Source organism: Mirounga angustirostris, unplaced genomic scaffold, assembly GCF_029215605.1.
Source record: "Mirounga angustirostris isolate CCGP_5_RB_7025 unplaced genomic scaffold, mMirAng1.0.hap1 SCAF_4, whole genome shotgun sequence".
NCBI lineage: Eukaryota > Metazoa > Chordata > Mammalia > Carnivora > Phocidae > Mirounga > Mirounga angustirostris.
In genome coordinates, this window is record NW_026991712.1 from 146,732,938 (window position 1) to 146,758,266 (window position 25,329).

A 25,329-nucleotide genomic window follows, 5' to 3' on the forward strand; every position below is an offset into this window, starting at 1 on the left:
AGGCACCTAGATTTTAGAGAAATCTGCAAAAATTCTCTGACTTTGGCCAAGCTCTTTCTTACCTTTGTGGACCTAGGCTTACTGAGCTTGACTTTTCTATCATTAAGTCATTCAGGTGTTCATCATTCAACAACCATTTTTAAAACTCCTTTTTCAGGCCTGATACCATCTAGGCACCAGAAATTTAAGTGATGGTCAATTCAGACCCAGACCCTGCACCCTGGTACCTATACTCAGGAAGGCTGATGCTAAGTGAGCAATTACATGGGGCTAAGCACTCAAAAAGAGTAGCCCCGAAGCGGATGACTAAGTCAGACTGGGCATGGGGTTCAGGCATGGCCTCCCTGAGGAAGTGATATTTTAAGCCAAACACTAACAGATGAGCAGAAGGTAGCCTAGTAAAGCTGCGGAGGGGAGAGTTGCCAAGGCAACAACCAGGAGTAAGAGCCCAGAGATGGGAGGACAGAACAAACTCAAGCCTCACTAGAAGTGCAGTCCAAGGCCCAGCAGCTTGGGCATAGCTGGGGAGCCGTGAGATGCGCAGAACCTCGGCCCCACCCCTGACCTACTGATAGGAGCTTGAATTTTAACAGCTCCTGGCTGATTTGTGTGCACAGTAATGTTGCAGAAGCTGGAGGGGCTGGAACCTAGAGATGGAGGGAGAGAGGCACTCGGGTGAGATTGGAAATTTTGTCAGGGCTGGGTCAAGCGGGACCGCAGAGGCTATGCTAAGGAATTGGGGTTTGAGTCTAAGGGCAATGGGTGGGCCGTTTTGTTTTTTAACAGAAAGTGACCTGAGCAGGTGTATGTTTAGAAAACTCTAGTTGCCGTGTAGAGAATGGACTTCCAGGGGAGCAGGGCTAGAGATGAGAGGTCAGGAGGTTGTGAGTATAAACCAGGAGAAAAGGCCCCTTCTGATGCCAAGGGTCTATGATGTTGCAGAGTCGAACGTGATCCCTGCCTCCCTCCTTCCCCTCCCTCCACTGCACACCCCAAATGCCAGTGGCCCTGGCAGAGTCTTCCAAGTCTGCTTCCATTGGGAAGGGCTTAGCTCCCTCCTAGACCGAACTCTGGAGGACAGGGTTTTAGAAATTTAAAAATTAAAATAACAAGGCTCAGTGCTATAAAGGTGCAGGGAAGTGGGCAAGCTTATGTACTTCAGGCGGGAACATGAATCAGAACAATTTTTCTGGACGGTAATTGGATAATGTGGGCTTTAAAAATGACCCCATGTGGCCCTAACTCAAACGCCACAAGTAGGGACTAGAAATAATTCAAACACCAGGATAAACTGTGTTATCATTTGAGTAGCAAAGAATTGGAAACTACCAAACTGTCTCAGGAATAAGAGGTAGCTAATGACCCTCAACCAGAGCTTTTATAGCCTCTAAAAAAAATGAGACATAGAAGATTGTGAAAATGCCATTGAAAGAAAAGGATTAAAAATTACAAATGCAGTGTGGTCTCAACTGCATAGAAAACCGTACATAGACAAAAACGGAAGAAAATACATACAAAATGTGAACTATGCTGGAAATGTGGATGAGTATTCTTCCTGCTTTTCTGTATTCTCCAAATGTTCTTTGATAAATGTGTAATACTTGGATAAGAAGAAAAATTTTCAAATTTTCAAAGGAAGTGACCAAGTTCTGCCTCTTGCTCAGGTAGCGCCATGGTCCTGGAAGCAGACATCACCGTAGAAGGACTCAACACAGCCAACGAGACAGGGGTCCCCATCATGGCGCACCCCCCAGCCATCTACAGTGACAACACGCTGCAGCAGTGGCTGGAGGCTGTGCTGGCCTCTTCCCAGAAGGGTAAGGACTCTCTCAGCCCCTCCCCAGCCCTCTGGTCCTCTGCTGAAGCCAGGCCAGTCCCAGGCTCACTGCTCATTGCCCAGGCTTCCCCCGCTCCCCCCCGCCCCCCAGGTTCAAGACACCCAGGCCTAGGGAATTCTGGGTGAGGTGGGGGATGGGAAAGGGCAGGGTACACCACAAAGTGCAGACACGTTCAGATTGTTCCCTCCTGAATCCTCCGGAACTAGGTATAACCTGTTCAAAGCCCAACTCCGCCCTTCCCTCCCGGGTCCCTTTGCCAGTTTTGGTCAGAATCTAGGCATCACCCTCCTGCCTCCCCCTCTGTCATTCACCATGTCCTGCCCCCAGACTCAGCCGCTCTGTCTTCCCTCCACCACCACTACCACCATGTACATCTGAGTGAGCTTTCCACAAACACCAAATCTGTCACTCCCCTCTTTGGCCCTGCATGGCTCCCCATTTTCCTGGGACAAAGTGTCATCTGCTTGGCCTGGCTTTCAACAGCCGTCTCCAACTTCACAACCTCATCCGCCTGCAGTTCCCCTCGTCGCCATTCACTCCCAGCGCCCAGCTGCCTGAATAGGACAGGCTTTTGTTCACAGGGGCCCCTCCTCCACTTCCATGGCCCTCCTCTACTCAAATGCCTCTTTCTGCAGGCTGAGGAACTTGCACTCAGGCTAAGTTGGCTTAGGATGCTCTAAGCCTACCCTGTCCAAGAACCACAGTCTCTTTTTCTCCGATGCTTGACAACCCCTGTCTGAGCCCTTGGCTGGCCCCAGCTTTCTCCCCCCAGGGGCAGGGGCAGGGGCAGGTCCTTCCTCTGTGGGTGGCTTGGCTTGTTTGAAAGCCCTCTTCACACCCAGATGGAGTCTGGTCCCTGTCTGCCCACCTCCTGCCCCCAACCCCACTGCTCTCTCTGTTCCAGGAAGTCGTGTCTGCTGGTTCCTTCTGCCCTGAGCATGAGAGTCCATTTCCCCAAGCCCTTGGGCCCCTCCCCACAGGTATCAAACTGGACTTCAAGAGCCTCAAGGCTGTGGGCCCCTCGCTGGACCTCCTGCAGCGGCTGACAGAGGACGGGAGAGTGAGGAGGCCTGTGTGGATCAATGCGGACATCCTGAGGGGCCCCAGTGTGCCCATCTCAATCGAGGTCAATGCCACACGGTGAGTGTTCACTTCTCTGCCCCAGCTGTGTCCAGCTCTCTTCCTTCACCATCTGGCACAGAAACTGCTCGGGGCACCTTTGCTGAGTTTACCTCCAGCCATACCATATAACCTGACCTCTGAGCCTTTGCACATGCTGTTCCCTTTGCCTTGAATGCCTTGCCCAAATTTCCTGATGAACCTTTGCCCAGTCGTTACCTCCTCCCAAATCTACCCTGACATCCCAGGCTGCTGAGAGCCTTCAACACGTCCTCCTAACACAACCCTGATTTCACTGGGCTATCACTGCCAGATTACCGGTTTATAGCCCCTACTCCACAGTGGACTCCTGGAAGGCAGACAGGGCCCAGTCCTTTCTGTATCCCCAGTGACCAAGGCAGGGCTTGACCTGCTAGAGAAAAGTCTAAAAGTGCTAACTCCTTCCCCCGCCCCCCCTGAAATCCCAGCACTGCCACCAATACCCTCCACATAGACCAGCTGCACATAACAACAGACGAAGGGCCACACAGAAGGACAAAGTGTGTCCAATTTGACCCTTACCTAGCAGTGCCGGGTTGGGAGCATCTCCCCCCATGTTGCAGAAGAGAAAGCTGATAGTAATCGAGATTCAATTTATTGAATGTTTATTATGTGCCCAGGCACTGTTTCAGAAAGTACTTTAGTTATCAAGAGAATGAGGTAGGTATTATTATATTTTCATTTTATTAATACAGGAACTATCTCATCGAGGTTACACGACTGGCCTAGGTCTAAAAATTGCAAAGATTCAAAGCCAGGCCTTCCTGATTCTAGTCATCCATCTCTCCATCCATCCATCCAGTATTTATTGTGATTCTCAAACTGAGGTGCATTTGGAAAGCAGCCATTAGAAAAATACGTAATCAGGGCACCTGGGTGGCTCAGTTGGTTAAGCAACTGCCTTCGGCTCAGGTCATGATCCTGGAGTCCCGGGATCGAGTCCCGCATCGGGCTCCCTGCTCGGCAGGGGGTCTGCTGCTCCCTCTGACCCTCCCCCCTCTCATGCTCTCATTCTCTCTCTCAAATAAATAAAATCTTTAAAAAAAAAAAAGAAAGAAAAATACGTAATCAGTGGCCCAAGATAAATAATGGTTCATCTTCTTAGAGTGTTGATTTTACTCAATAGTTTGGGGAGGAGGAGAGGGTAATATTATTCCTCTGTTAAAGTTTCTTTCAAGGGAAAATTTACATGGAATTTAAAAATCTGAAGCTTCAGAGACAAGTGGCAGAGTCTAGATCCCCCTATCTGGGGCCCTGGCTTGTCTCCCCTGTCCAAATGGGGATGCTGAAGAGGCCCTGCCCTACCAGAAGGGATGACATCTTTGAGAATCAAAGAGGTTGAATTGAGCTGCCCAAGGTTATAGAGTCCAGGACCTGAACCCAGAACCCCCTGACTCCAAAGTCCATGCCCCATTTGTAGGACCTTAAGTCACTTCTGTTCTTTAGGACTCAGCTTCGGTCCTTATACTCTACATTTAACAGGACTTGCCACTTCCTAGCCCAGTGATGGGAACCCAGGAGATGAGGAAGGCGCCAGCAAGGCTCTCAAAGACCAGTGTCTCTGATTCTCCACAGGTTCCTGGCCTTGGTCCAGGAGAAGTATCCTGAGGCCACCCTGTCTCCAGGCTGGACCACCCTCTATGTGCCCCTGTTCCTGAACAGGACATACACCCGAGCCATGGTGGAGAGGATGCAGGAGCTGGTGGGCACACTGCCACAGAGGGTCACCTTCCCCGTGCGGGCTGTCATGGTACGGGCTGCCTGGCCCCACTTCAGCTGGCTGCTGGGCCAATCGAAGAGGTGAAAACTCCCAGGCCCCTGCCACAGCCCCTGATCCACCAGACCCACCCCCCGGGCACTGTTACTCCCTGGGGAGATCCCAGCCACTTAACCATATCTGTCCAATACCCACTGGTGCTCACATCCTCTACAGCATCCCTGCTCTCTGCTTGTATACCTCTGGTGATGGGCTGCTCACTACCACCCAAGGCAGCCAGTCCATTAGTGGATAACTTGACCTAGTGGCAAGTCTTCCTCCCATGGGAGCCAGCTGTGCCCAGGATCATCTTCTAGGGATTGAGGGACTCCCAACTGCCCAGTCCCACCTTCCTCGGCCACTTCCCACAGGAGTTCCAGGGCTGTCCCCTTCCCCCTCCACACCTAACTTCTTCCCCACTGCCTGTACCCATCGCTTTCTGTCCTTGTCCTGTTCCTGTTCCTAAGACAGGACCAGAAATAGATACTCCCAGTGAGGAGGCAGGGCGGGCCAGCCCCTCCTGCTCAGCCTCTTTACTCTTCCTTCCTGAAGCCCCTGTGACTTCTTCTGCCCTTGGGAAGGGGGGCAGTTCTCAGGGAGAAGGGGCTGGTGGGAAGCTGGAGGCCAGGTACTCTATCCCTGCCCAGCTAGGGTCCCGTTCTGAGCACAAGAGTGGGACTGAGGACCTTGTTGGGCCCAGGCAGGTGCTGAGCTTGGTCTCTGGGCCCCAGGTACAGCCTGACGCTGTGGCAGGGTGCCTTGGACCCCGTGTCGGTGGATGATCTCCTCTATGTCCGAGACAACAGCGCTTCCCACCAAGTCTACTATGACCTCTTTGAGCCTGTCCTGTCACAGTTCAAGCGACTGGCCGGTAGGAGGGGTGTGGGGCGGCCAGGGAAGCTGGTAGGGCGGATTCTGCGGGCAGCATTTGGTGGACAGTGGAGCAGAGCTGGAGGGGTGAGGCATCAGAAGGGAAAATTCTGGGTGGAATCGGGTCAAAGAATGCTTTTAAGCGCCTACTGTATGCCAGACGTGGGTATGGTATGCTATGTAAGCCTCAAATATCCAGGAAGCAGTGATTCCATTCTATAGATAGGGAAACTGAGGTTCAGACCAGTAAAATAACCTACACCAAGTCATTCCCTTGTACATAGCACAGCTTAGATTGGAACCCAGCAAATTCCAAACCCCATGTGCGTTTCCCTTACAGCATAGTTCCTCAGAGACCGCCCCCCCCACACACACACCAATGTACCTAGTAATCAAAGACCCAGATACTACCCGTTTGCTTGTCCAGACCCCTCATTCCCTTGACCCTGGACCTAGGAGAGCCTGCAGTTAAGCCATCTCAAAGGGAACCCATGAGACTCAACATTCCTACCATGGGAGCCATGCCGGTGCGGGGAGAGGGGGTTCCAGCTTTGGGGCTGGCAGACTTGGTTGCATCAGGTTCTAACCCCGGGTGGCTGTGGGACCTTGGGGAATCCCTCCTTGTAATCTCTGATGGGAGTACGTCTGCCTGGAAGGGTGCTGTGAGTCTGAGAGAGACTGTGTGTAGACACAGGACTCAGAGAAGGGGCTCTGTGAATGGTGGCCAGTGCATCTTGACAATTTGGGGCCCCACAGCGAATGCCACACGGAAGCGCATTTACTACACGGGAGGCAGCCTGATCCCTCTCCTCCAGCCCCCTGGGGGGGACGGTCTGAGCGTGGAGTGGCTGGTTCCTGACCTCCAGGGCAACAGAAGAACAGCAACAGTCAGCCTCCCAGGTAAGGCCTGCCTTCAGCCCCTGTGCTCCTAGCTAAACTGGGGGGGAAGAGGGGGGATTCCTTTGCTCGGGGCAGGAAGCTAAGGCCTCTGTTACTGCGGCAATGTGCTGGACGCCATGGTGGCCGAGTGCAGTGGTATCGGGCAGGGGCCCCTAACCGTCAGTGCCCTTGAGCCCTGAGCCCTATCTACTGCAGGAGAGGCAGGCCCAGGCCCCAGGACCAAGCCCCAGTCAAAGGCCAAGAGCCGAGCTAGCAGCTGATCATGTCGTTCAGGTGGTCGGATGAGCCCCAGGCACATTTATAAAGCAGCCTTTCCACCTGGAGCCCGGACCCTCGACAGATCTCAGCAGACGGGGCACCAGCTTCTCCTTGGCTGCCCCCCCCCCATTGCCACCCCTTTAACAGGGCCTCTGACAGCCCACCATCACCCGAACTCCTGACACTTCGCCGCCTCCGTCCACTGCCTCTTTCAGACGGAGAAGGCATGATCCTGCTGACCGTTGGCCTCCAGGGGCCTGCAGCCAAGGACGCCGTGCCCGTCATACGCGCCCCGGGAGGTCCCGCCCCGACGCTGGAGTCCTGCCTCCTGCAGCTGGCCGGGCGGCCCGGGCGCTGGGGTGTCCATCTGCTCATAGCAGAGCCCTCAGCCCTCCGGCCGGCCCTGACCACACTGGCCCGCCTGTCTGCCCTGGGCCACCTGCCTCGGCCTGTGTGGATCGGGGCCACAGTCTCCCATGGCAGCTTTGCGGCCCCTGGCCACGTGGCCGGCAGGGAGCTGCTGACAACTGTGGCTGAGGTGTTCCCCCACGTGACGGTGGCACCAGGCTGGCCTGAGGAGGCGCTGGGTGGTGGCTACAGGGACCAGCTGCTTGCGGATATGCTGGAGCTGTGCCGGGGTCTCTGGCAACCTGTGTCCTTCCAGCTGCAGGCCAGGCTCTTGGGCCCGAACCCAGCTGGGGTGGTGGCCAGGCTGTTGGCGGCCTCCCCCCGGGCCACTGTCACGGTGGAGCACCGTCCTGAGGGGGACGACTATGCATCGGTGCGGGCGGGGCTGCTGGGAGCCAGGGCTGTGGACAGGACCCGAGTCTACTACCGGCTGCCCCCGAGTTACCGCGAAGACTTGCTGGCAGATGCTGGAGGGAACTGAGCACCCATGGGTGCTGGGCCGGTGGGCCCCTGGCTCCAGGCTTCCCACGGGGGAGGCAGCAAGGAATAAATGCCCCTGCCTGCCTCAGTGCGCTGCATGTGTGTCCCTGGGGGCAGGATGGAGGGGGAGTGGGTGTGCAGTGGCCACTGCCGGGGGCTTAGAGGGTCTGCAGGCTGGGGGCCAGATCGTTCCGGTTGTCCAACAGGAACTGCTCACAAGCCTTGAAGGTGGTGTAGAACTCTGAGGAGAGACCCGCCACGTTGGTGGTCACGTAGTTGAGAAAGCCCGGGGTAGCCTGGTTGTAGTAGGACACCTGCAGGATGGGAAGGAAGCCACATTCAGGGATCCGGGCAGGGGGAGGGGGCGGGGAGCCCGCGGGCATGAGCCAGGTGGGAAGGGCAGCAGATCCAAGCCAGCACCCTGGGGCCCTAGAAGATGACGTGGTGTGACCCGTCTTCTGGGGGCTGACAACCCCGCTTCCCTCAGTCACCACACACAGTTCAGTTGGGGGAGGTTCTGGAGGACGGCTGGGTCTCCACAGCCCAGCATGTACAAATGGTCATGGAAGCAAGTTAGAAATAAGCTCGGGGACTGTGCTGAGAAGTCCGAGGTAAGTGTATTGTAAGTTAGCGAACACCAGCCTCATCCCTACCTGGGCCCTGAGGCGGGGAGCTGCAGTAAACCCCCCCCCCCACTCGGCCTCCTCCCGCACAGTTTCAATTAGCACTGACTGCCCTGCTGAGTTTTATGGGCCCTGAGAGCCATATAAAGCCTTCCCAGACGAGAGAGGTATACAAGTAAAGAGATGAATTTTAGGTCAGAACCCAGGCCTCTGCCCTCAGCATCCAGAGCTTTTTCCAAAACCCTACTGTCTTATCTCTGCACAGATCTTATGTCTTCAGCCCCTAACACTCTTAGGCTCCCCCGAGCTAGAAGAGAGCCTGCAGGTGGGGCCCAGGTATGGAGTTGAGCCCGCAGCACAGAGTTCTGGACATGCATGTGGCTTTGGGGGGACCTGGGAGGGTGGTAAGGGAACACCGGCCTCACCTTGGTCAGCTGGTCCCCCTCTCTCCAGAAGCAGAAACCCGAGCAGAGGGTCTCCCCGCGCCTATATGCTGGCGTCTCGGGGTGTGTGGGCAGCGTAACTGACCGCATCGCGATGACATAGGGGTCCCTGGAAACGAGCAAGGGCGGACAAGGGCACAGGAGGAGAAGGTGAGGGCCTGCTTCCACCCAGTTCAGGCCCCGGAGCCTCCTCCGCACAGACCCCCTCACCAGACTCTGAGGCACATAAACTCTTAAAAGGCCCGACAGCTGGCTCTGGGCCAGGCTAGAGAGAGGACGTGCTTGTGCGTTAGCAGCCCTGAATTTGCCAGGAGCCAGCGTGGTTTCATTGCAGATTTTCTGGAAAAGCCCCTCCACTGCAGATGCTCAAAGGAGTCTCACGCTTTGGGATTTCATGCTTCACTTTTCTGTGCTTGTCTCCAGCAGAAGTGATACGGTGCGTCCTGGCGAGCTGGCGGCCTTATCCCTCTTCAGTCAACGTGGGGACTTCAGAGGGTGGAGGCCAAGGAGGTGGCCACGTGAGCAAGGGCCTGCCATGCCTGGGGTGAGGCAGCCTTGCCACCCCAGGGACGGAGACCACCCTGCCTTAGGGCACACGTGACCAGAGGCAAGATGTGTCCCCTCGTCCTCCATTTTACCCACAGCAAGGCCAGGGCAGCCCCTAAAAGCCAAGCGGTGCCTGGAGTCCCACACAGCAAACAGAGCTCTGAGTCTAAGCTGATGACCCCTCCTGCCCACCTCCCGCCTCCGCAGGCCGGCACCTACCCGTTGTCACAAGGTTTCCGCCGAGAGGCCAGGATCACAAAGTCCTGGGGCTTGGTATCGCCACCAAGGACAGGGCTGATGACATGGTAGATGGCATCGTCCTCATCCACCTGCTGCACTAGCTCCACGCTCCTATGGGGAGGCCCAGAGGTCAGGACTCGGGCTCCTTCTGTGCCAGCCAGTCTGGCCCAGGCCCTCCCACGCTTCAGCCTTCTTGAGCAGATGTCTGGGGGACACTTTACCCCCTACCCTGCTCAGCAGGGGCCATAGGAGGGCAGGAAGCCCAGGCCAAGCACGCATGAACACACGGGAACACACATAGACACGTACACACGCAAATGCAAACAGACACGGGACCAAAGATAAGCACAAAGGCACGCCTGTGAGCACACACAGACTCACGTAGATACCCACCAATGCATACACAGCCCCACACAGATGTGTGGCAGTTTACTGGGTAGGAGCAGCTGCCGTGTGCCAGGCACTGTTCCAAGTGCTTTCCACGTACTCTCTCATTTAATCCCACAGCAGCAGATGCAATAGGGCCTCTCAGCATCCCCATTGTACAGATCCATAGGCATTAAGGAAGCAGAGCTGGGATGTGCCCAGACTGTCGGGGGCCAGAGCTCTGCCCCTCAGGCCCAGGCACACTGCACATATGTGTCCAGGTACACACACACGGGCTTACACCAATACACACGCATGCACAGAAACACGTATGACCACGTCCGACGCTGCCACCACCTTTCCTGCTCTCCCACCCACCCTCAGAGGCTGCCTCATGAACAGGGTGCTATGGGCAGGGTGGGGGGAAACAGCTAAGGGCTCCCTTTCCCCTTGGGACACTCCCCCGCTCCAATCCCATCAAGTATGGAGATCTGACTTAGCCTTCAAGGCCCACAGCAGCTTGGCTCCTCCAAGAAGCCTTCCTACCATAGGCCCAACGCCCCCAACATCCACCACCAAATTACCTCCCAGCTTTGTAGAATGTCACTACCAATAGGCTTGGGGTCACCTAGACCAAGGCTTTTTACTTTTTTTTTTTTTTTAAGATTTTATTCATTTATTTGAGAGACAGACAGCATAAGTGGGGGGAGAGGCAGAGGAAGAGGGAGAAGCAGACTCCTTGCTGAGCAAAGAGCCAGATGGGGGGCTCAATCCCAGGACCCTGGGATCATGACCTGAGCCAAAGGCAGACACTTAACCGACTGAGCCACCCAGGCATTCCCTGACCAAGGCTTTTTAAAGCAATAGCCTTTTATGCACCAAATCTTAAACAGAAAGCCTGTGTAAAAACAACCACAAGTAGGCCCACTCTGGTAAGATAGATGGGGGGTAGGAAGGGGAAGGCAATTTGTCAAAACTCAACTCGCCAGACAACCTGCTCACTGAACTTCCATACACACAGACCCTCCTTATGGATATACTTGGGAATATAGGCTCCTCGTAAAGCAGCCACGGGAGAAATGACCGAAGTAAGGTGTTGGCGCAACAGAAAATGACTTTAAAGGAATTTGAAAAAATACCAGGTTCAACTTTAACATTCTCATATTAAATACTGAAATTTTGGCTTGTTTTCCTAAGAACAGATATATCTTCCTTGGCTAAATTCAGGAAGAAAATATTCACATGGAGAATCAGTAAATTCGGGGAACAAACGTATTCCTAGGAATAACATTTATATTCAGTAACTCACTACATTCAAAAATAACATATACACGCACATATCCCTAAGAAGAGCTGGCAAACTGGGTGAATTCATCAAACTGGCCGTCCCATTAGTTCCCTTGAAGCTGGGAGGGGGCCCACCTGCCCCCTCAGCCTTCTAACCCCCACCAAGTGGTCCCTGAGCTTCCTGTGGGGACACAGAACTCCACAGAACATGGTTTGAAAATCACTGATCTAGGGGTGCCTGGGTGGCTCAGTCGGTTAAGCGTCTGCCTTTGGCTCGGGTCATGATCCCAGGATCCTGGGATTGAGTCCCACATCAGGCTCCCCGCTCAGTGGGAAGCCTGCTTCTCCCTCTGCCTCTGTCCCTCCCCCCGCTTGTGCTCTCTCTCTCTCTCTCTCGCTCTCAAATAAAATAAAAAATAAAAAAAGGGGAAATTTAAAAGAAAAAACAAAAAGGGGAGATTTAAAAGAAAAAAAAGAAAGAAAATCACTGCTCTATCCCAGAGTGCAAATGCATGACCTACACCTCAAGTACCCATTTTAAGAGGAGGAAAATAGGCCTAGAGAGGAAGGGACTTGCCCAAGGTCACAAAGCCAGTTGGGTCAGAAACAGGGCTTTTTTTTTTTTTTTTTTAAGATTTTATTTATTTGACAGAGAGACACAGCGAGAGAGGGAACACAAGCAGGGAGAGTGGGAGAGGGAGAAGCAGGCTTCCCGCGGAGCAGGGAGCCCAATGTGGGGCTCGATCCCAGGACCCTGAGATCATGACCTGAGCTGAAGGCAGACAATGACTGAGCCACCCAGGTGCCCCTAGAAACAGGACCTAAACCCAGGCTCCAACTCCAACTCCAGGCTCAGTCCCTTCCCTGAGGGCTCAGAATGCCCTTGACTCTGACACCGACCCAACACATAACTACAATTACCCCCACACCACCCTCCCCCCCATGCCCGGCTTTAGCCGGCTAGGAGGGGCTGAGCATAATGGGGGATGCTCAGCAAGGGACACCTGAGGGCCCAGCTTCCCCACCAGACCTGAGCGAAGCACCCTGCCCCGTTGGCACCTTGGCCCTCACCGGTAGTGCTTGTCCCACTCGGGCCTCCGAAGCAGGTCCGAGAGCAGCAGGAAGGCCTGGGTGGTATCCACGTGCACTGACATCTCCATGTGGAAGGAGAGGAATTTGTCTTCCTCCAGAGTGTACAGGCGGACCTGCAGGGGACGGAGGGCAGCCTCGTGTCATGCCCCGTCCCCAGGCCATGCCGGGTGATGGACTGGGCTGACTCAGATGCTGGAGGCCCGCGGCTGGCAGCTCCGGGCTGCCACTGACTTGCTGTATGACTGTGAAAAAGTGACTCAAACTCTCTGAGCCTCAGTCCCATCCCCATGAAAAGGGGCTGCTGAGAGAATTCAGCGCAGGGGGACAGGAGGGTGCAGTAGGAAGCAGTGACTAAGGCAACAATGGAATGGGTCCTCAGAGCCAGGCGCCTGTTAAAGCCCCTAATGTCACAGGTGGGGGAAGTGACTCTCCCCAGGGCACAGGCAGAGCTCATGTCTTCCCTCAACCCAGGCTTGTCCATTGGCCCTAGCTCTGCAGGGAGGAAGCAGCAGGGCAGAGAACAGTAGAGATGAGGGGTTGGGGGCCAGATGGTGGGTGGGCAGGAGAGAAGGATTTGGGGGTTCTCCACTCCAGGTCCTGTGGGAGCTTCTCCCTCTCCCTCTGCCCCTCATCCCCACTCATGTGCTCGCTCTCTCTCAACCTACTCTCTCTCTCTCTCAAATAAATAAATAAAATATTTTAAAAAAAGAAATCCCCTTTTGACATGAGTGGTTGAGAGAACTTCTGTTGCTTGAGATCAGCCACCTCTGCTGCTGGGTGGGGTCAGCTACCTGGTTGACCTCCGAAGACAGCACCCAGTTGTCCTTGGCCACGAGCATCTTCAGGGAGGAGACATTGTTGTAGCTCAGGTACACCTGGACCAGAACACACAGAGAAGCCTCACCTTCTCCCCTTCCTCAGGGGCTCTGGGCCAGGCCACGCTGGACCGGGGGAGAGGACACTGGGCTGTGAAAGGGGGTGGGGCCGGGCCCTGGGCTTTGGGACAGGAGGCCCTGCCTCGGGCAGACTTGCTATGTGATGCTCATCTCGGGGCCTCAGCTCCCTCCTGCCAAACAGGGACCGAGGAAAGCCCCTTGCTAACTGTACTAATCTTGAGTCATGACACAGTATCCTGTCCCCTTTAGGCCTATTCCCAAACCCATTCTGACAAGAATGCAGAGTCAGGGTACCCCCTCCCCGGTCCCAACATGGGCCGGTGGGCTGTCCCCTCAGAGCAGAAGGCCTTACCTGGTTGCTAGGGTCCCAGGGGACAGAGAGGGGCATTTCTCCCTGTTTACAGGACACGATGTACTTCCTGGGAGAGGGAAGAGGACAACCATGGTCCCTGGGGAGCCCAGGTCTTTCAGAAGATTTCGCTCCGGGTGCTCAGCCCAGCAGTGGGGGAGGGACTCCTGTCTGGCCATGGAGACGGGCTGGGCACCCAGAAAATGGGAGCTGAGAACATACAAACTCATTCAGAAGCAGAGCAAGGCCAGGGGCAGGGTGCCGGGGGAAGGCTCGGTCCCCACGCCCTCCCTGAGCGGTTGACTCTGGCTAAAGCAGTTTCGCCCCGGTGCCTCAGCGGCCTCTTCTCAACAGTGGGATTGGGTGTTGCATCTGCCTCGTGGGGTCGTCATGAGGATGGGGGTCGGCCTATGATAAGTGCTCCGGAGAGAGCAAACCTCAGTGTACTTCCAGCACTTTCCGCTCTGGAAAGTGCTTCGGCAGCAATGGGTCACACCCAGCTGTGTGTCTTGAGCAACTGCCTCTTCTCTAGGGACCTTTCTTCGTCTGCCCAACACACATCAGGGTCAACGGAAGGAACCCAGGATTCAGAAGTGGCCGGACCCCACCAGGTTCAAATTTGCACTCTGCCCATCATTCCTGTATCTGTGTGCCCATGGCTGCCTCATCCCTCTGTGCTCAGTGTCCTCACCTGGATAAGGGGCCAGGAAGACCCCCGGGTAGAGAGGCTGCGTGGAAGTAAAGGGCCCAGCCCAGTGCCCAACCCAGGGATGGCACTGAAGAAATGGTGGTCCCTGGGGCCTGGGGAGCAGGTGGACAGCCCTGAACCCGTGTCCCCTCCCATCACCCAACCCGCACTCGCCTGTCCAGTCGGATCTTCTTCCTGGCACTAGCCTCTCGGTAACGCCGCTCGCCATCCTGGGGAGAGACGCAGGGACAGACTGTGGTGCGGGCCAGGCGAGCTGCTGTGCCCTGCTCCCCACTCCCACTCCCGTGTTACCGTCTGCCCCCCAAGGCCCGAGGAGGCCCTGAAGCCCTGATGTGGAGCTCAGGTCTCATGGGGGTAGCCTGAGGCAAAGCCGCTCAGACAGGAAAGGGCCGAGTCTCTGAGCTCCAGCCCCAGCTTCCCCCAGACTCTCTGAGTGACTCTGGGAACACCACCTGCCCTCGCTGGACCTCGACATCCTCCTCTGCACAGACAGTGCTAGTAAGAACCCACATTTCCTGGGCCCTTGCTGCTACCAGGCACTCTTCTAAAGTGCCCTCCGTGCAGAATGTCAAGCCTCGCTACAACCCTCTCAAGTTGGTACTCATATGAGCCCCATTTTACAGAGGAGGAAAACCGAGGCACAGAAAGGTGAGTGGCCTACCCAAGGTCGCAGGGGTAAGGAGTGGGGCCAGGAACAGAACCCTGACGGCCTGACCCGGGTCCCACCCTCTTAACCAATGCTTCTGATGTCTCCCCACTCATGAACATTAACCGGCACAGGCTGAGAGGCCCTTGTGGACTGTTCACCGCCCCTCGTCTGTCGGAGGCCCCCCCTCCCCCAACCCCGTCCCCGCCAACGCCCAGCTGCGGAATGCGGGCTTTTCCCAGCCAATTCTCCCCCCTAGGAGGCACCTAACTGAGCTAGACCCATACACGGGCCGAGTTCTTCCAGGCAGACCAAGGTGCCTGCCTAGCACAAGGGGCATCTCTGGGGGTCATGGGGCACTGCGAGCTGGCTGTGCCCCGACAGAGGAGCAGGGCTGAGCCCGTCACTCCCCGGCTGTGTCAGGGGCTAGCAGGCCCCACCACCCCTGGGCAGGGAGGGAGGGGAGCTGGTGGGGGGGCAGGGTGCCACTCACCCCAGGCTGGGGCCGAATCCAGGGCAGTGTCCGAGGCTGCTCATCCGCGTCCAGGACCACGAAGGTCATGAAGGCACTGTTGATGTGCCGCCGATGGGTCTCAGCCTCCTGGCGGTAAGCCTCCACGCACACGCCCACCTCCATGCTGAAGGAGAGGGACGGCCGCTCCCATGCTGGACGGGCCTTCCTGAGCCCGTGCCCACTCCCCAGCACACACGCACACTCCTGCAGCTCTCCCAGCAGCCCGGATCAGAATCCCTCTGGTAGGAAACCCAGAACTGTTCCCTTTCATCAGTGTTTACAGAGCACCCACTACATGTCTGGCCCTATGCTAGTCACTGGGTGCACAGAAGTGAATAAACTGGGTCGGTCCATGAGCTCATGGGCTAACAGCTAGGGAATGGGGCAATAAGGAAGTGTGTATACACACACACACGTATGTACATATATATGTATATATAATATGTAATATATGTATATAATATGTACACATAAGAATATACACATATGTGTACATATATGTATATAATATGCAATGTAAACTGCAAAGGATTCTGGAAGGACATGAGCATGAAGGTGGGGGTGCAGAGCCTACTTGGAAAAATGTCCCTTACACACATCTTCACAAAGCTCTAACAGCCGTGCTCCTGACAGCTCAGTTGCTGCTATTTCTATATATCCATCTTCATGAATTATAAAAAGCAGCCACCCTCACCCACCCCCCTCGCTTAGGAAGCTCTATGATCCCAGCATGTGGACGTTCTGTGGAGGGGGAACAAAGACCTAGAACAGGACAGTCACTGGGCCAAGGTCACACAGCAGCCAGGAAGGGAAGCCGAGCTGGAAGGGGGGCCTTGCAGTTCCTAGTTCAGGGCGTCCCCTCCCTTCCCCCCGCACAGCGGCAGACTGAGTGATGACCATAACAGTAATAATAATCCTGCACTGCACAGTTTCCCTGGCAGGCTACCAGTAAGACCTCACTGAATCCTCACAACTATGATGTTGTTGTGGTGAGCCCCATTTTACGGGCAAAAGAGCTGAAGCTCGAGTGGGACGCCTGGGTGGCTCAGTCAGTTGAGCGTCTGACTCTTGATTTTGGCTCAGGTCATGATCTCAGGGTCGTGGGATGGAGCCCCGTGTGGGACTGCATACTGACCGCGGAGCCTGCTTGTGATTCTCTCTCTCCCTCTGCCTCTGGTCCTCCCCTGACCCCCACCCCTGTTCGCAGGCTCTCTCTCTCTCTCTCTCTCCCTGAAATAAATAAACAAATAAAGTGTACAGCTATAAAAAAAAAAACCCTGAAACTCAGAGATGTTGAGGAACTTGCCTAAAGCCACACACCCAGTAAAAGGTGAGCCAAACTTGAACCCAGGGAGCCTGGTTCCCTCACTTTTCTTTTTAAAGATTTTATTTATTTATTTGAGAGAGAGAACATGAACAGGGGGAAGGGCAGAGGGAGAGGGAGAAGCACACTCCCTGCCGAGCAGGGAGCCCAACGTGGGGCTCAATCCCAGGACCCTGGGATCATGACCTGAGCCGAAGGCAGACGCTTAATGGACTGAGCCACCCAGGTGCCCCTTGGCTCCCTCACTTTTAACAATTACATTATGATCTTTGAAATCACCAACAAAGATACATATTTAAAGTAAGCTTTCTCGGAGGTATTAGGTTTCATTCCAAATTAAGGGCTCCGGGAACGAATTGTTGTTTTAGGAGAAAGGGAAGGATTTGATAAATGATGGAACACTGACAAGAGGGGGCCCTATGATGTGAGCACGCACAGTGCGCCAGACCCAGAGGCAGGAGACGGGAAGAGAGACAGAGACACGCCGAGCATAGGGTCTGCTCTGAGACCACAGGAGCCACGGGGCTGGGGAGCCCAGAGGAGGGAAGGGCAGAGCTGCATCTCGGTCACGGTGAAGGCGCCCTGCAGCTGGGCAGGGTTTAGACCTCATGGGCCTCATCTGCAGGGGAAAGGGTTCCTGGCAGCTTTGCAATTGGGTCAGGAAGAGCCCTCAATCCCAGGGGGCCCTGGTCCCACTTCTTACCTATGTTTGAAGGCGTTGTTCACGATGGCCTTGAGCACTAGGCGGTCCCCGACCTGGGAGGGGCCCCGGAAGTGGAACATCTCAATGGCCTTCAGCGTAGGGTGGGCACGGCACAGGCGGCTGGAGAAGGCAGGGGTGGGAGAGACAGGACAAATGCCCCAGTGCTTCCGCCCCAGGCCTGGACCAGCCTCTCCCCTGCCCAAAATGGCAACCCGGAGGACAGGAATGGGAAAGGCAAATGGCTTGAGGTACGGGGAGCATAAGATACAGGAAGAAAGCAGGCAGGGCCAGGTCAATGGGAGGCTACAGTGCAGGGCCAGGGAGGTGGCATTTCCCACGCAGGTGATGAGGACTGCGCCGAGGGAACGGCCAGCTCAAGGAAAAATCACTCCTCTCTGGCTCTCTGGGTCTGAAAGCCCTAGGTTTCCCTAACAGAACAGCCAAGCTCCTGAAGCCTTGAACGCCAACACCAAGCTGGGGTTTCTCCCCCAGGAGGAGCGGGCCAAGGGAAAGAGGGAGAGAAAGGAGGGGAGGCAGAGACAGAGCGCTCTCCCCTCACCTGGCTGCGATGGTGGCCACGTTCTCCATCCAGGCCATGATCTGACCTCCAAAGGTATTGCCTTGGTGATTGGCATGAGGAGGCAGGACCAGCTCCACGCTCTCCACACGGGTCTTCTCGGCCGGCACCATGCAGCTGCAGTCCCTGCTTTCCAGATCTGACCCGGGAAGGGCAGAGGGAGGGAGGTGGGAAGCGGAGAGGTTCCCAAGGGCAGACCCTCCCACAGGGCAAACCCAGGGACCCCCCCCCCCCGCCACCAGCATTCCCGATCACCCAGATTCTTGTATTGACTCAGCACTGAGAGTGAGGAGAAGGGGGACTCGGGCTGAGTGAGGTGAGGCTGTCACGGGGCAATGGGCGGGACACCCACCTACAGAGAAGACACACCTGGTCTGAACCCCAGAACCACCCTACACAGGTTGTACGACAGGCAGTCAGGGAACCTGACCCTCTGACCCTCAGTTTCCTCATTGGTGAAGGGCAGATGTCAGACCCAACCCATTGGATTGTGAAGATGAAGCGTGATCGTGATTCTAGAGTTCTTGGCACCAAACATAGGAGACAGACTCTCAAAACGATAGTTCTTCCCTCTCTCTGCCCTGACAGGCCCTGTCCCTCAGGGGAATGGCATCAGGAGATCCTCAGTAGGAGAGGCCCAAGAGTGGACAGGGCTGTGGGGGTCAGAGGAGCAGATGCTGATATGACCCCCCAACCCAAGGAGGTGCAGTCTATCTCCCACCGACAGGAAGAGAGACCTCATCAGGGAGGGCCCATCAGAGAGGTGGCCTTTCGCTTGGCTTACACCTGCTCCAAGATGCCACAGACAGGCAGGAGGGGAGGTGGAGGGGGGCCCGAGCTGAGATCTGGAGACAGGACGGGTAGGACAGTCACAGGAAGCAACGAGGCCTTGGTTTAGGTGGAGCCAAGGGCAAGTAAAAGGTCAGCACCAGGTGAAGCTGAGTAGCCAGCCAAGGGCCCGGATGCCACGCTAAGGCATTTGGACTAACCCTTGGGTGGAAGGGCTGTCAGGACAACAGGCATTTGGAGGCTGCAGTGGATGGATGGCTCTGGGGGGGATCTCAAAGACAGTAGGAAGAACCGGACCTCCTCAGCCACAGCCCCCAGACTCCGTATACATAAGGTACACGGAACTGGGAGCCCCTTTCGCTGCTTCACTGGGGCCAACTGCTCCCACCTGCTTTCTCCCCCTCTGGGCAGCTGAACTACATTTGAATTGCCCTACAATTGCCTCCTCTACGGTTCAAGGAAGACTCCACATCCTACGGCTCTGGAGATCGGTGAGTGAATCCAAGGTTACCCCTCTGGGCCTTTGCCCAGCCTGTGTTCTCCATCAAGAAAAACTTTTCCTTATCTTTCCATCTGTCAAAATCCTACCCGTCCACAGGAGATCTGTGTGTGCTGGTATAGAACAATCTCCAAGATGTACCTTTAAGCAGAAAGAAGTAAGATATAGAACAGTATGTACTGTATGCTCCCTTTTGGGTAAAAAGAGAGGGCTAAATAATACATAGTATGTTTAAATATGCAGGGAATCTTCTGGAAAGGTGCCCAAAAATGAGTAACTGGAGGAGGCCCGGGTTCTGGGTAAGAGAGAGTTTTGCGGTTTTTATTCTATATGTATATCTATATCTATATTATTTATGTATGTGTGCATATATCTATATGTATATATGTGTGCATATATATGTATATATGTGTACACACACACATATATATGCTTTTTTAAAAATCCTATAGTCTTCAAGGCCATGCTCAATAGTACCTTCCCAAATACCCTGAATCCTAAACATCCAAATACACTCTGTGGACAACAAAGGGTTTTCCTCATGTCCTAATTCCGTCTTCACAGCTCCTGGGAGCTGAGCAAGAGGCCCAAGCATGCCCTGCCCTGAAGGAGACCTTGAGACGAGAGGGCCATCAGGCCAGTGCATGGGAGTCTCCTTCCTCCCACTGCCCAGTGGGGGCCGAGGACAGACGGGGGCACGCAGGATGTCAGCTGCCCTCCGCACCCACGGACGCTCACCATCCTGAATGGCGCAGTTGGCCAGGAGGTCCTTGATGGTGTCCGCGTAGAGCAACCGCATGCGCCGGCGCTCAGCTGCCACGCTGTGCTCCGTCTTCTCCTCCTCCGTCCGTGGCGTGGTCTGCTTCAGCTTCACCTGCGGCAGGGGGTGTCATGGGGGGATGCTTAGGACAGGTTTCCTGAAGCAGCAGGAGGGGCTGTGCCTCATCGCACACCTGGGGCTGCTGCTGGATGGTTACAAGTCTTCGTCCCCTCTTTGTCCCCATCCTCCTGTCTCCAAGTGGACTGATATATCACTTTCGTTCTCCAAATGTCCCCAGACCCCTTTCTTGGGCAAAGGCACAGAAGATGGGGGGGGCGGGGTCTATACGACACGTAAGGGAATGGTGAGATCTGAAGAATCCCACGAGATGCACACGGAGAGGTGGAGAAGAGGAGCGAGGGAAAGTGCCTGAGGTCTGGCCACAGTTGGGGGGAGCTTCCTCTGTGAATTCCCTGAAGCTCCCCCACCTCCGCCCCTCCACTAACCCCCAACCTCATCACCCTGGTCCTGGCCTGCCATGACAAGCAGCCAGGTGGCCCAGCAGCATGGAGCGGCCAGGTGTAGCCCCGTACCTTGGAGAGCTCCCGGTAGGCCACAAAGGTGGCCAAGGCCTTGCACACACTCCACTGCTTCTCAGAGCACAGGTCCTCAGAGGCCACCTGGATGCCTACCTGGACAGGAAGAAAAGGTAGGAGGAGTGAGGAGGGGAGAAATGGAGGTCCCAACCTGAGGCTCCACAATCCATGAGACAGGAAGGCCTGCCCCAGGCCAGGCCTCATGTTTCTGTATCACCTACTGAGATTAGGAGGCCAGAAACCTGAGACAGGTTCTGATTCTACCCCAGGATCCCTGGAAAGCCTTGGGCAAGTCACTTCCCTTCTGTGGTCCTTGGTTTCCTCATCCATAAAATGGGAGTGAGCACAGGGCGCCTGGCTGGCTCAGTGGATAGAGCGTGTGACTCTTAATTTCAGGGTTGTGAGTTCAAGCCCCACATTGGGCATGGAGCCTACTTAAAATATGAATGAATGAATGAATGAATGAATGAATGAATGAATGAATGAATGAATGAAAGAAAGAAAGAAATGGGAATGATCATACCTAGGAGAGAATGAAAATGAGACTGTATCTAGGAAAGGACTTAAAGTAGGTAAAATGTTGGCTACACTGAAAAGACAGACATCTGGGGGGGTGTCCAGAGGGTACCCAGAGGCAGTCAGGACTCTGCCCTCCCAGCCTCAGTGGCCCCTCAGTAACCAGCGGCCCGGCTAGGGGAAGCTGCCCGGGACTGCCATCCACAGGTGGGAAAGAGAGTCTCTCCCCCAGAGCTCACAGGGCTCACTTAAGAACCCTGCAGCACAGGAATCATGCTCCCGTTTCACCGATGGGAAGACAGAGGCTGTGGGAGGTAAGCTAATGCACTGAAGTCCAGGCTCTCTCTGCTCCAGCCCTGCTGCCTCCAGGGTCAGGCCCAGCGGCCGTCTTCCCCGCTTTCCCATGACCACCTGCTGCTGAAGAGGGTCTGAGGTGAGATGTGAAGACCGAGGAGGCTGAGAGTCAAGTCTCAGGTTGGAATCTATGTGACCTGGTGACCTGGGGCAAGTCTTTTCCCCTCCCTGGGCCTCAGTTTTCCCTTCTGTGTTATGGGGTATTGGACAGGAAGAGCCTTAGGATCCTCCCAGCCCGGCCAGCTGTTCCTGAACTCTGCTGCCTCCACCAGGGCCCTGTGAGTGTGAGTGTGCCCAGGCTGGGGGCGGAGAAGGGAGAGGAGGTAGAAACCCCAGCCACCCCGCTACCCACCACCAGGCAGCAACGACCCCACACACCTCCATGCTGGAGTTGAAGGCCCGGTTCACCTTGGCCTTGATATTCACCACTTGTCCGACACTGGGGAGAGAAAAGCAGGAGGTGGGCCTTCCAGAAGGGAGAGAGGGAAGGAAGAGGGGCCCCAGATACTTGTAGGGCCTCTGCTGGGGGAACTGGCAGGGCAATGTCATGGCTTACAGACCATGTTCACATCAGCAATGTCACTGAGTCCTCAAGGCAAGCTGGCGAGACAGCGTTAGCACCTCATTTTACAGGTGGGGAGGCGGAGGCTGAGAGAAGTGGCACGATTTCATTCATCTCTCCCTTGTCCAATGAATGTTCAAGCTTCTCTTTGCTTGAGGCTCGACAGTTCCCTCCTCAGGGAACCTGCCCTTCCCCTCTGTCACTCGATAAGATTCACCCTCCTGACATTTCTTCCAACAGATGCACCTCTGTCTCCCCCACAACGCTTAAACTCCACTGGGGCCAGGATCACATCTGTCCTGCCCCCCATTGACGCTTCAAGGCCTAGCACACGGCACAGGGTAGGTCCTCCATAAATAGTGGCCTACTGGATCAATGCACTCCACATCTTTTGAATGCCTACTAAGTGCAAGGGGTTATAAACAGAGGGTGGGAAGGAAAATGGAAACATTTAAAGAACACCTACTCTGTGCCAAGCCTACTCCGTGCCAAGCACCGTGCATTACCTCATTAGAGCCTCCAGATTAGCTTGCCAGGTAGGTTTAGGGGGATTGAACATCAGAGCGGGAAGCCATCTGCCCAAGGTCACCCGACTAAAAGGTAACAGAGCCAGGGTTCTACACTGTTCTGTGCACTACAGTGGCCCCACTCTTTCCAGCTGCAGCCTGTCCCTCTGGAATAATTCCCATGTCCGGATGAACAGGCAGAATCCCTAGAGGAGCCACTTTGCCTGCTCCGTGTCTAACTAGGGGCAGCAGAGGGTGCCCAGAGGATAGACGAGGATAATAAGGAGCCAGACAGGGGCTGGGACGACCTTGAGCAAGTCCTTTCATCTCTCTGTGCCTTGGCTCACAAACATAGAGAGCACTGTGCAAATTTCTTCCTCAAATACACAGCCTCCTCGCCAAAACTAGGAAGGGTCCCTTCCAAGGGGCCTGCCTGTCGAAGGGCGGCAGTGGACACAGCGGGAAGAACCACATGGGCCTGGGTTCCAGTCCAGCTCCAGCATGACTGTCACACTCCTGAGTTGCGTGACCTTGGATGAGTCACTTTGCCTCTCTGAGCCTATCTCCTTGTCTGTAAAGTACCGAGATGCACGACTACTGAGGGTCAAGTGAGAGGGGATGTGACAGAGCCAGCGCCAGGCCTGGCCCCCCATAAATAACAGAAGCTCATGTTTGCCAAGGACTTGTCCATTTCTGTTGATTCTGTCAGCAGTCCTAATCGGCATGGAAGGACTGTCATTTCTAGGAGATGCACGCTGACACGTGGAGGGATGAAGTATCAAGATGTCTGCAACTTACTTTCAAATAGTTGAAAAAAGAGAGAGAGAAGTATGTGTATTTATTTATCCATATATAGATAAAGCATATTTAGCAAAAAAAAATGTTAACTCTTGAATCTCACTGGTGGTGACCATTGCACTATTCAAGTTTTCTAGAGTTTTAAGAGTTTTCATGATAAGAAATTAGGAAAAAATTTCCATGATCCCTAAAATAAAAAATAAGCCTATTTTCTGTGGTGCTAAAAAAAAAAGAGAGATTTGTGGGGTTTTTTGTTTGTTGTTTTTTTTAAATTTTATTTATCCATTTGACAGAGAGAGACACAGCGAGAGAGGGAACACAAGCAGGGGGAGTGGGAGAGGGAAAAACAGGCTTCCCTGCCGAGCAGGGAGCCCGATGTGGGGCTCGATCCCAGGACCCTGAGATCATGAACTGAGCTGAAGGCAGATGCCTAACGACTGAGCCACCCAGGCACCTCCAAAAAGAGATACTTGTGTCTCTTCCTCTTCTCCCTCCTCTTTTTCCTCTTCCCCCTCTTCTTCTTCCTCCTCCTCCTCTTCCCCTCCTTGCCCCTGGCCCCGGCTCTCCCTCCCCCTGACTAGCTTCCCCCAAAGCCAGGCAGACAACCATTTGGACTCCCGAGCTCCTCTTTCCTCCTGACTCTTCCATCCCACAGCTCAGGCCAAAACTGGCTCCTTCCCCAGGGTCACTGCCCAGCCTCCGCCTAGTCTAGCTCCCCAACACACCCTCTGGGTGTTCCTCCCATCACAGAAAGACAGCTCCTGCAAACAATCTGAGCCCTGTGCAAGCCCTTCCCCGGGACCAATTTACTGGCAGGGAACAGAGGAGCATATTAAATGACACCACAGTGATGCTAACAGCAAAACCCAGATGGTGGAGAACTTGAGAGGGCAAACAACCAGGTCTCCTCCACAAATAAATTCTGAGGAAAAAAGGAGAGAGATGGTGAGGGGACAGGGTGCTGGGCGGGGGTGGGGAGCACCTATAGATAAAAAAGACTTAAGAGGGGTGCCTGGGTGGCTCAGTCGGTTAAGTGGCTGCCTTCGGCTCAGGTCATGATCCCAAGGTCCTGGGATCACGCCCCGCATCGGGCTCCCCGCTCAGTGGGAAGCCTGCTTCTCCCTCTCCCACTCCCCCTACTTGTGTTCCCTCTCTCCTGTCTCTCTCTCTGTCAGATAAATAAATAAAATCTTAAAAAAAAGACTTAAGAGACACAGCAATCAGTTGCAACCTTATCTGCATCTTGACTTGAACAACAAAAATAATTATAAAGCAAAACAAAATAAAAACAAAATTAGGAGACAGCCCCTGAATGCTGACTGGCTATTTGATGTTCACGAGAAATTATTGCTAATTTTGTTTAGGTGTAGCAATGATGTTGAGGTTATGCTTAAAGGAGTTCTTACCACTTAGAGATACATTTTGAAATATTTTTAAATGGCAAAAACAAAAACAAACCAAAAAACCTTCTGCAGGTTGCCTCAGGGGCAGCCAGGCCTTTCCTCACCAACCTTGCTCCTGACCCATCCCTAGCTTGCCCTCCTTCCCAGGATCCTTTCTGGCTTCTCCTCCCACACACACCCTCCTTGGCCCAGACTCACCTTCACTCTCTGAGTCCTGCAGCAGGTACATCCATCATGCATGCCCACTCCCTACCCCCAGCCCTCTCCTCCCTGCCTCCTCTGAGTGCCAAAAACTGTGTTGGCAGCAGAGACCTAGAACTGGCCCAGACACAGCTCCTCTGGCCTTCAGAATGTCATACATATGGTGTTGATGGTACTGAAGCCAGCTCGAACACCTCCTCCAGGGCGCCCCCTTTGACTACCCTCTATGCCATCACACTCACCCCCAGACATATAGGAAATGTGGCCCATTGGTTAAAAACAAGAGCTCTGGGGCTCCTGGGTCCTCCACTAGCTGTATGACCTTCAGTTTCTTCATCTGTAAAATGAGGATACTAATAGCC

At 54.7% G+C, this 25,329-nt stretch overlaps 2 protein-coding genes across 3 annotated transcripts in view; one reads left to right on the forward strand and one right to left on the reverse strand.

The window, feature by feature from the left end:
- The first annotated feature begins 1,432 nt into the window (after nucleotides 1-1,432).
- Nucleotides 1,433-7,743, forward strand: FAM151A (family with sequence similarity 151 member A). The gene is made up of 6 exons (XM_045897618.2): nucleotides 1,433-1,817; nucleotides 2,819-2,978; nucleotides 4,572-4,796; nucleotides 5,484-5,623; nucleotides 6,379-6,522; nucleotides 6,996-7,743. The coding sequence occupies exons 1-6, from the start codon at nucleotides 1,673-1,675 to the stop codon at nucleotides 7,667-7,669; spliced, it is 1,488 nt and encodes a 495-aa protein (XP_045753574.1). The 5' UTR covers nucleotides 1,433-1,672; the 3' UTR covers nucleotides 7,670-7,743.
- Nucleotides 7,470-25,329, reverse strand: part of ACOT11 (acyl-CoA thioesterase 11) — a 42,773-nt gene continuing 24,913 nt past the window's right edge. The window contains exons 4-16 of one of the 2 annotated variants that reach the window (XM_045897617.3): nucleotides 21,876-21,936; nucleotides 20,625-20,723; nucleotides 20,010-20,145; nucleotides 17,966-18,122; nucleotides 17,407-17,526; nucleotides 15,359-15,503; nucleotides 14,373-14,428; nucleotides 13,514-13,580; nucleotides 13,057-13,140; nucleotides 12,245-12,378; nucleotides 9,500-9,631; nucleotides 8,717-8,843; nucleotides 7,470-7,982 (exon numbers count right to left, since the gene is read on the reverse strand). In XM_045897617.3, coding sequence (XP_045753573.2) covers nucleotides 7,827-7,982; nucleotides 8,717-8,843; nucleotides 9,500-9,631; nucleotides 12,245-12,378; nucleotides 13,057-13,140; nucleotides 13,514-13,580; nucleotides 14,373-14,428; nucleotides 15,359-15,503; nucleotides 17,407-17,526; nucleotides 17,966-18,122; nucleotides 20,010-20,145; nucleotides 20,625-20,723; nucleotides 21,876-21,936 — 1,474 coding nt within the window. In that variant the 3' untranslated portion in view covers nucleotides 7,470-7,826. The remainder of the gene's footprint in view (nucleotides 7,983-8,716; nucleotides 8,844-9,499; nucleotides 9,632-12,244; nucleotides 12,379-13,056; nucleotides 13,141-13,513; nucleotides 13,581-14,372; nucleotides 14,429-15,358; nucleotides 15,504-17,406; nucleotides 17,527-17,965; nucleotides 18,123-20,009; nucleotides 20,146-20,624; nucleotides 20,724-21,875; nucleotides 21,937-25,329) is intronic. The other variant, XM_064589079.1, reaches the window with a different exon arrangement.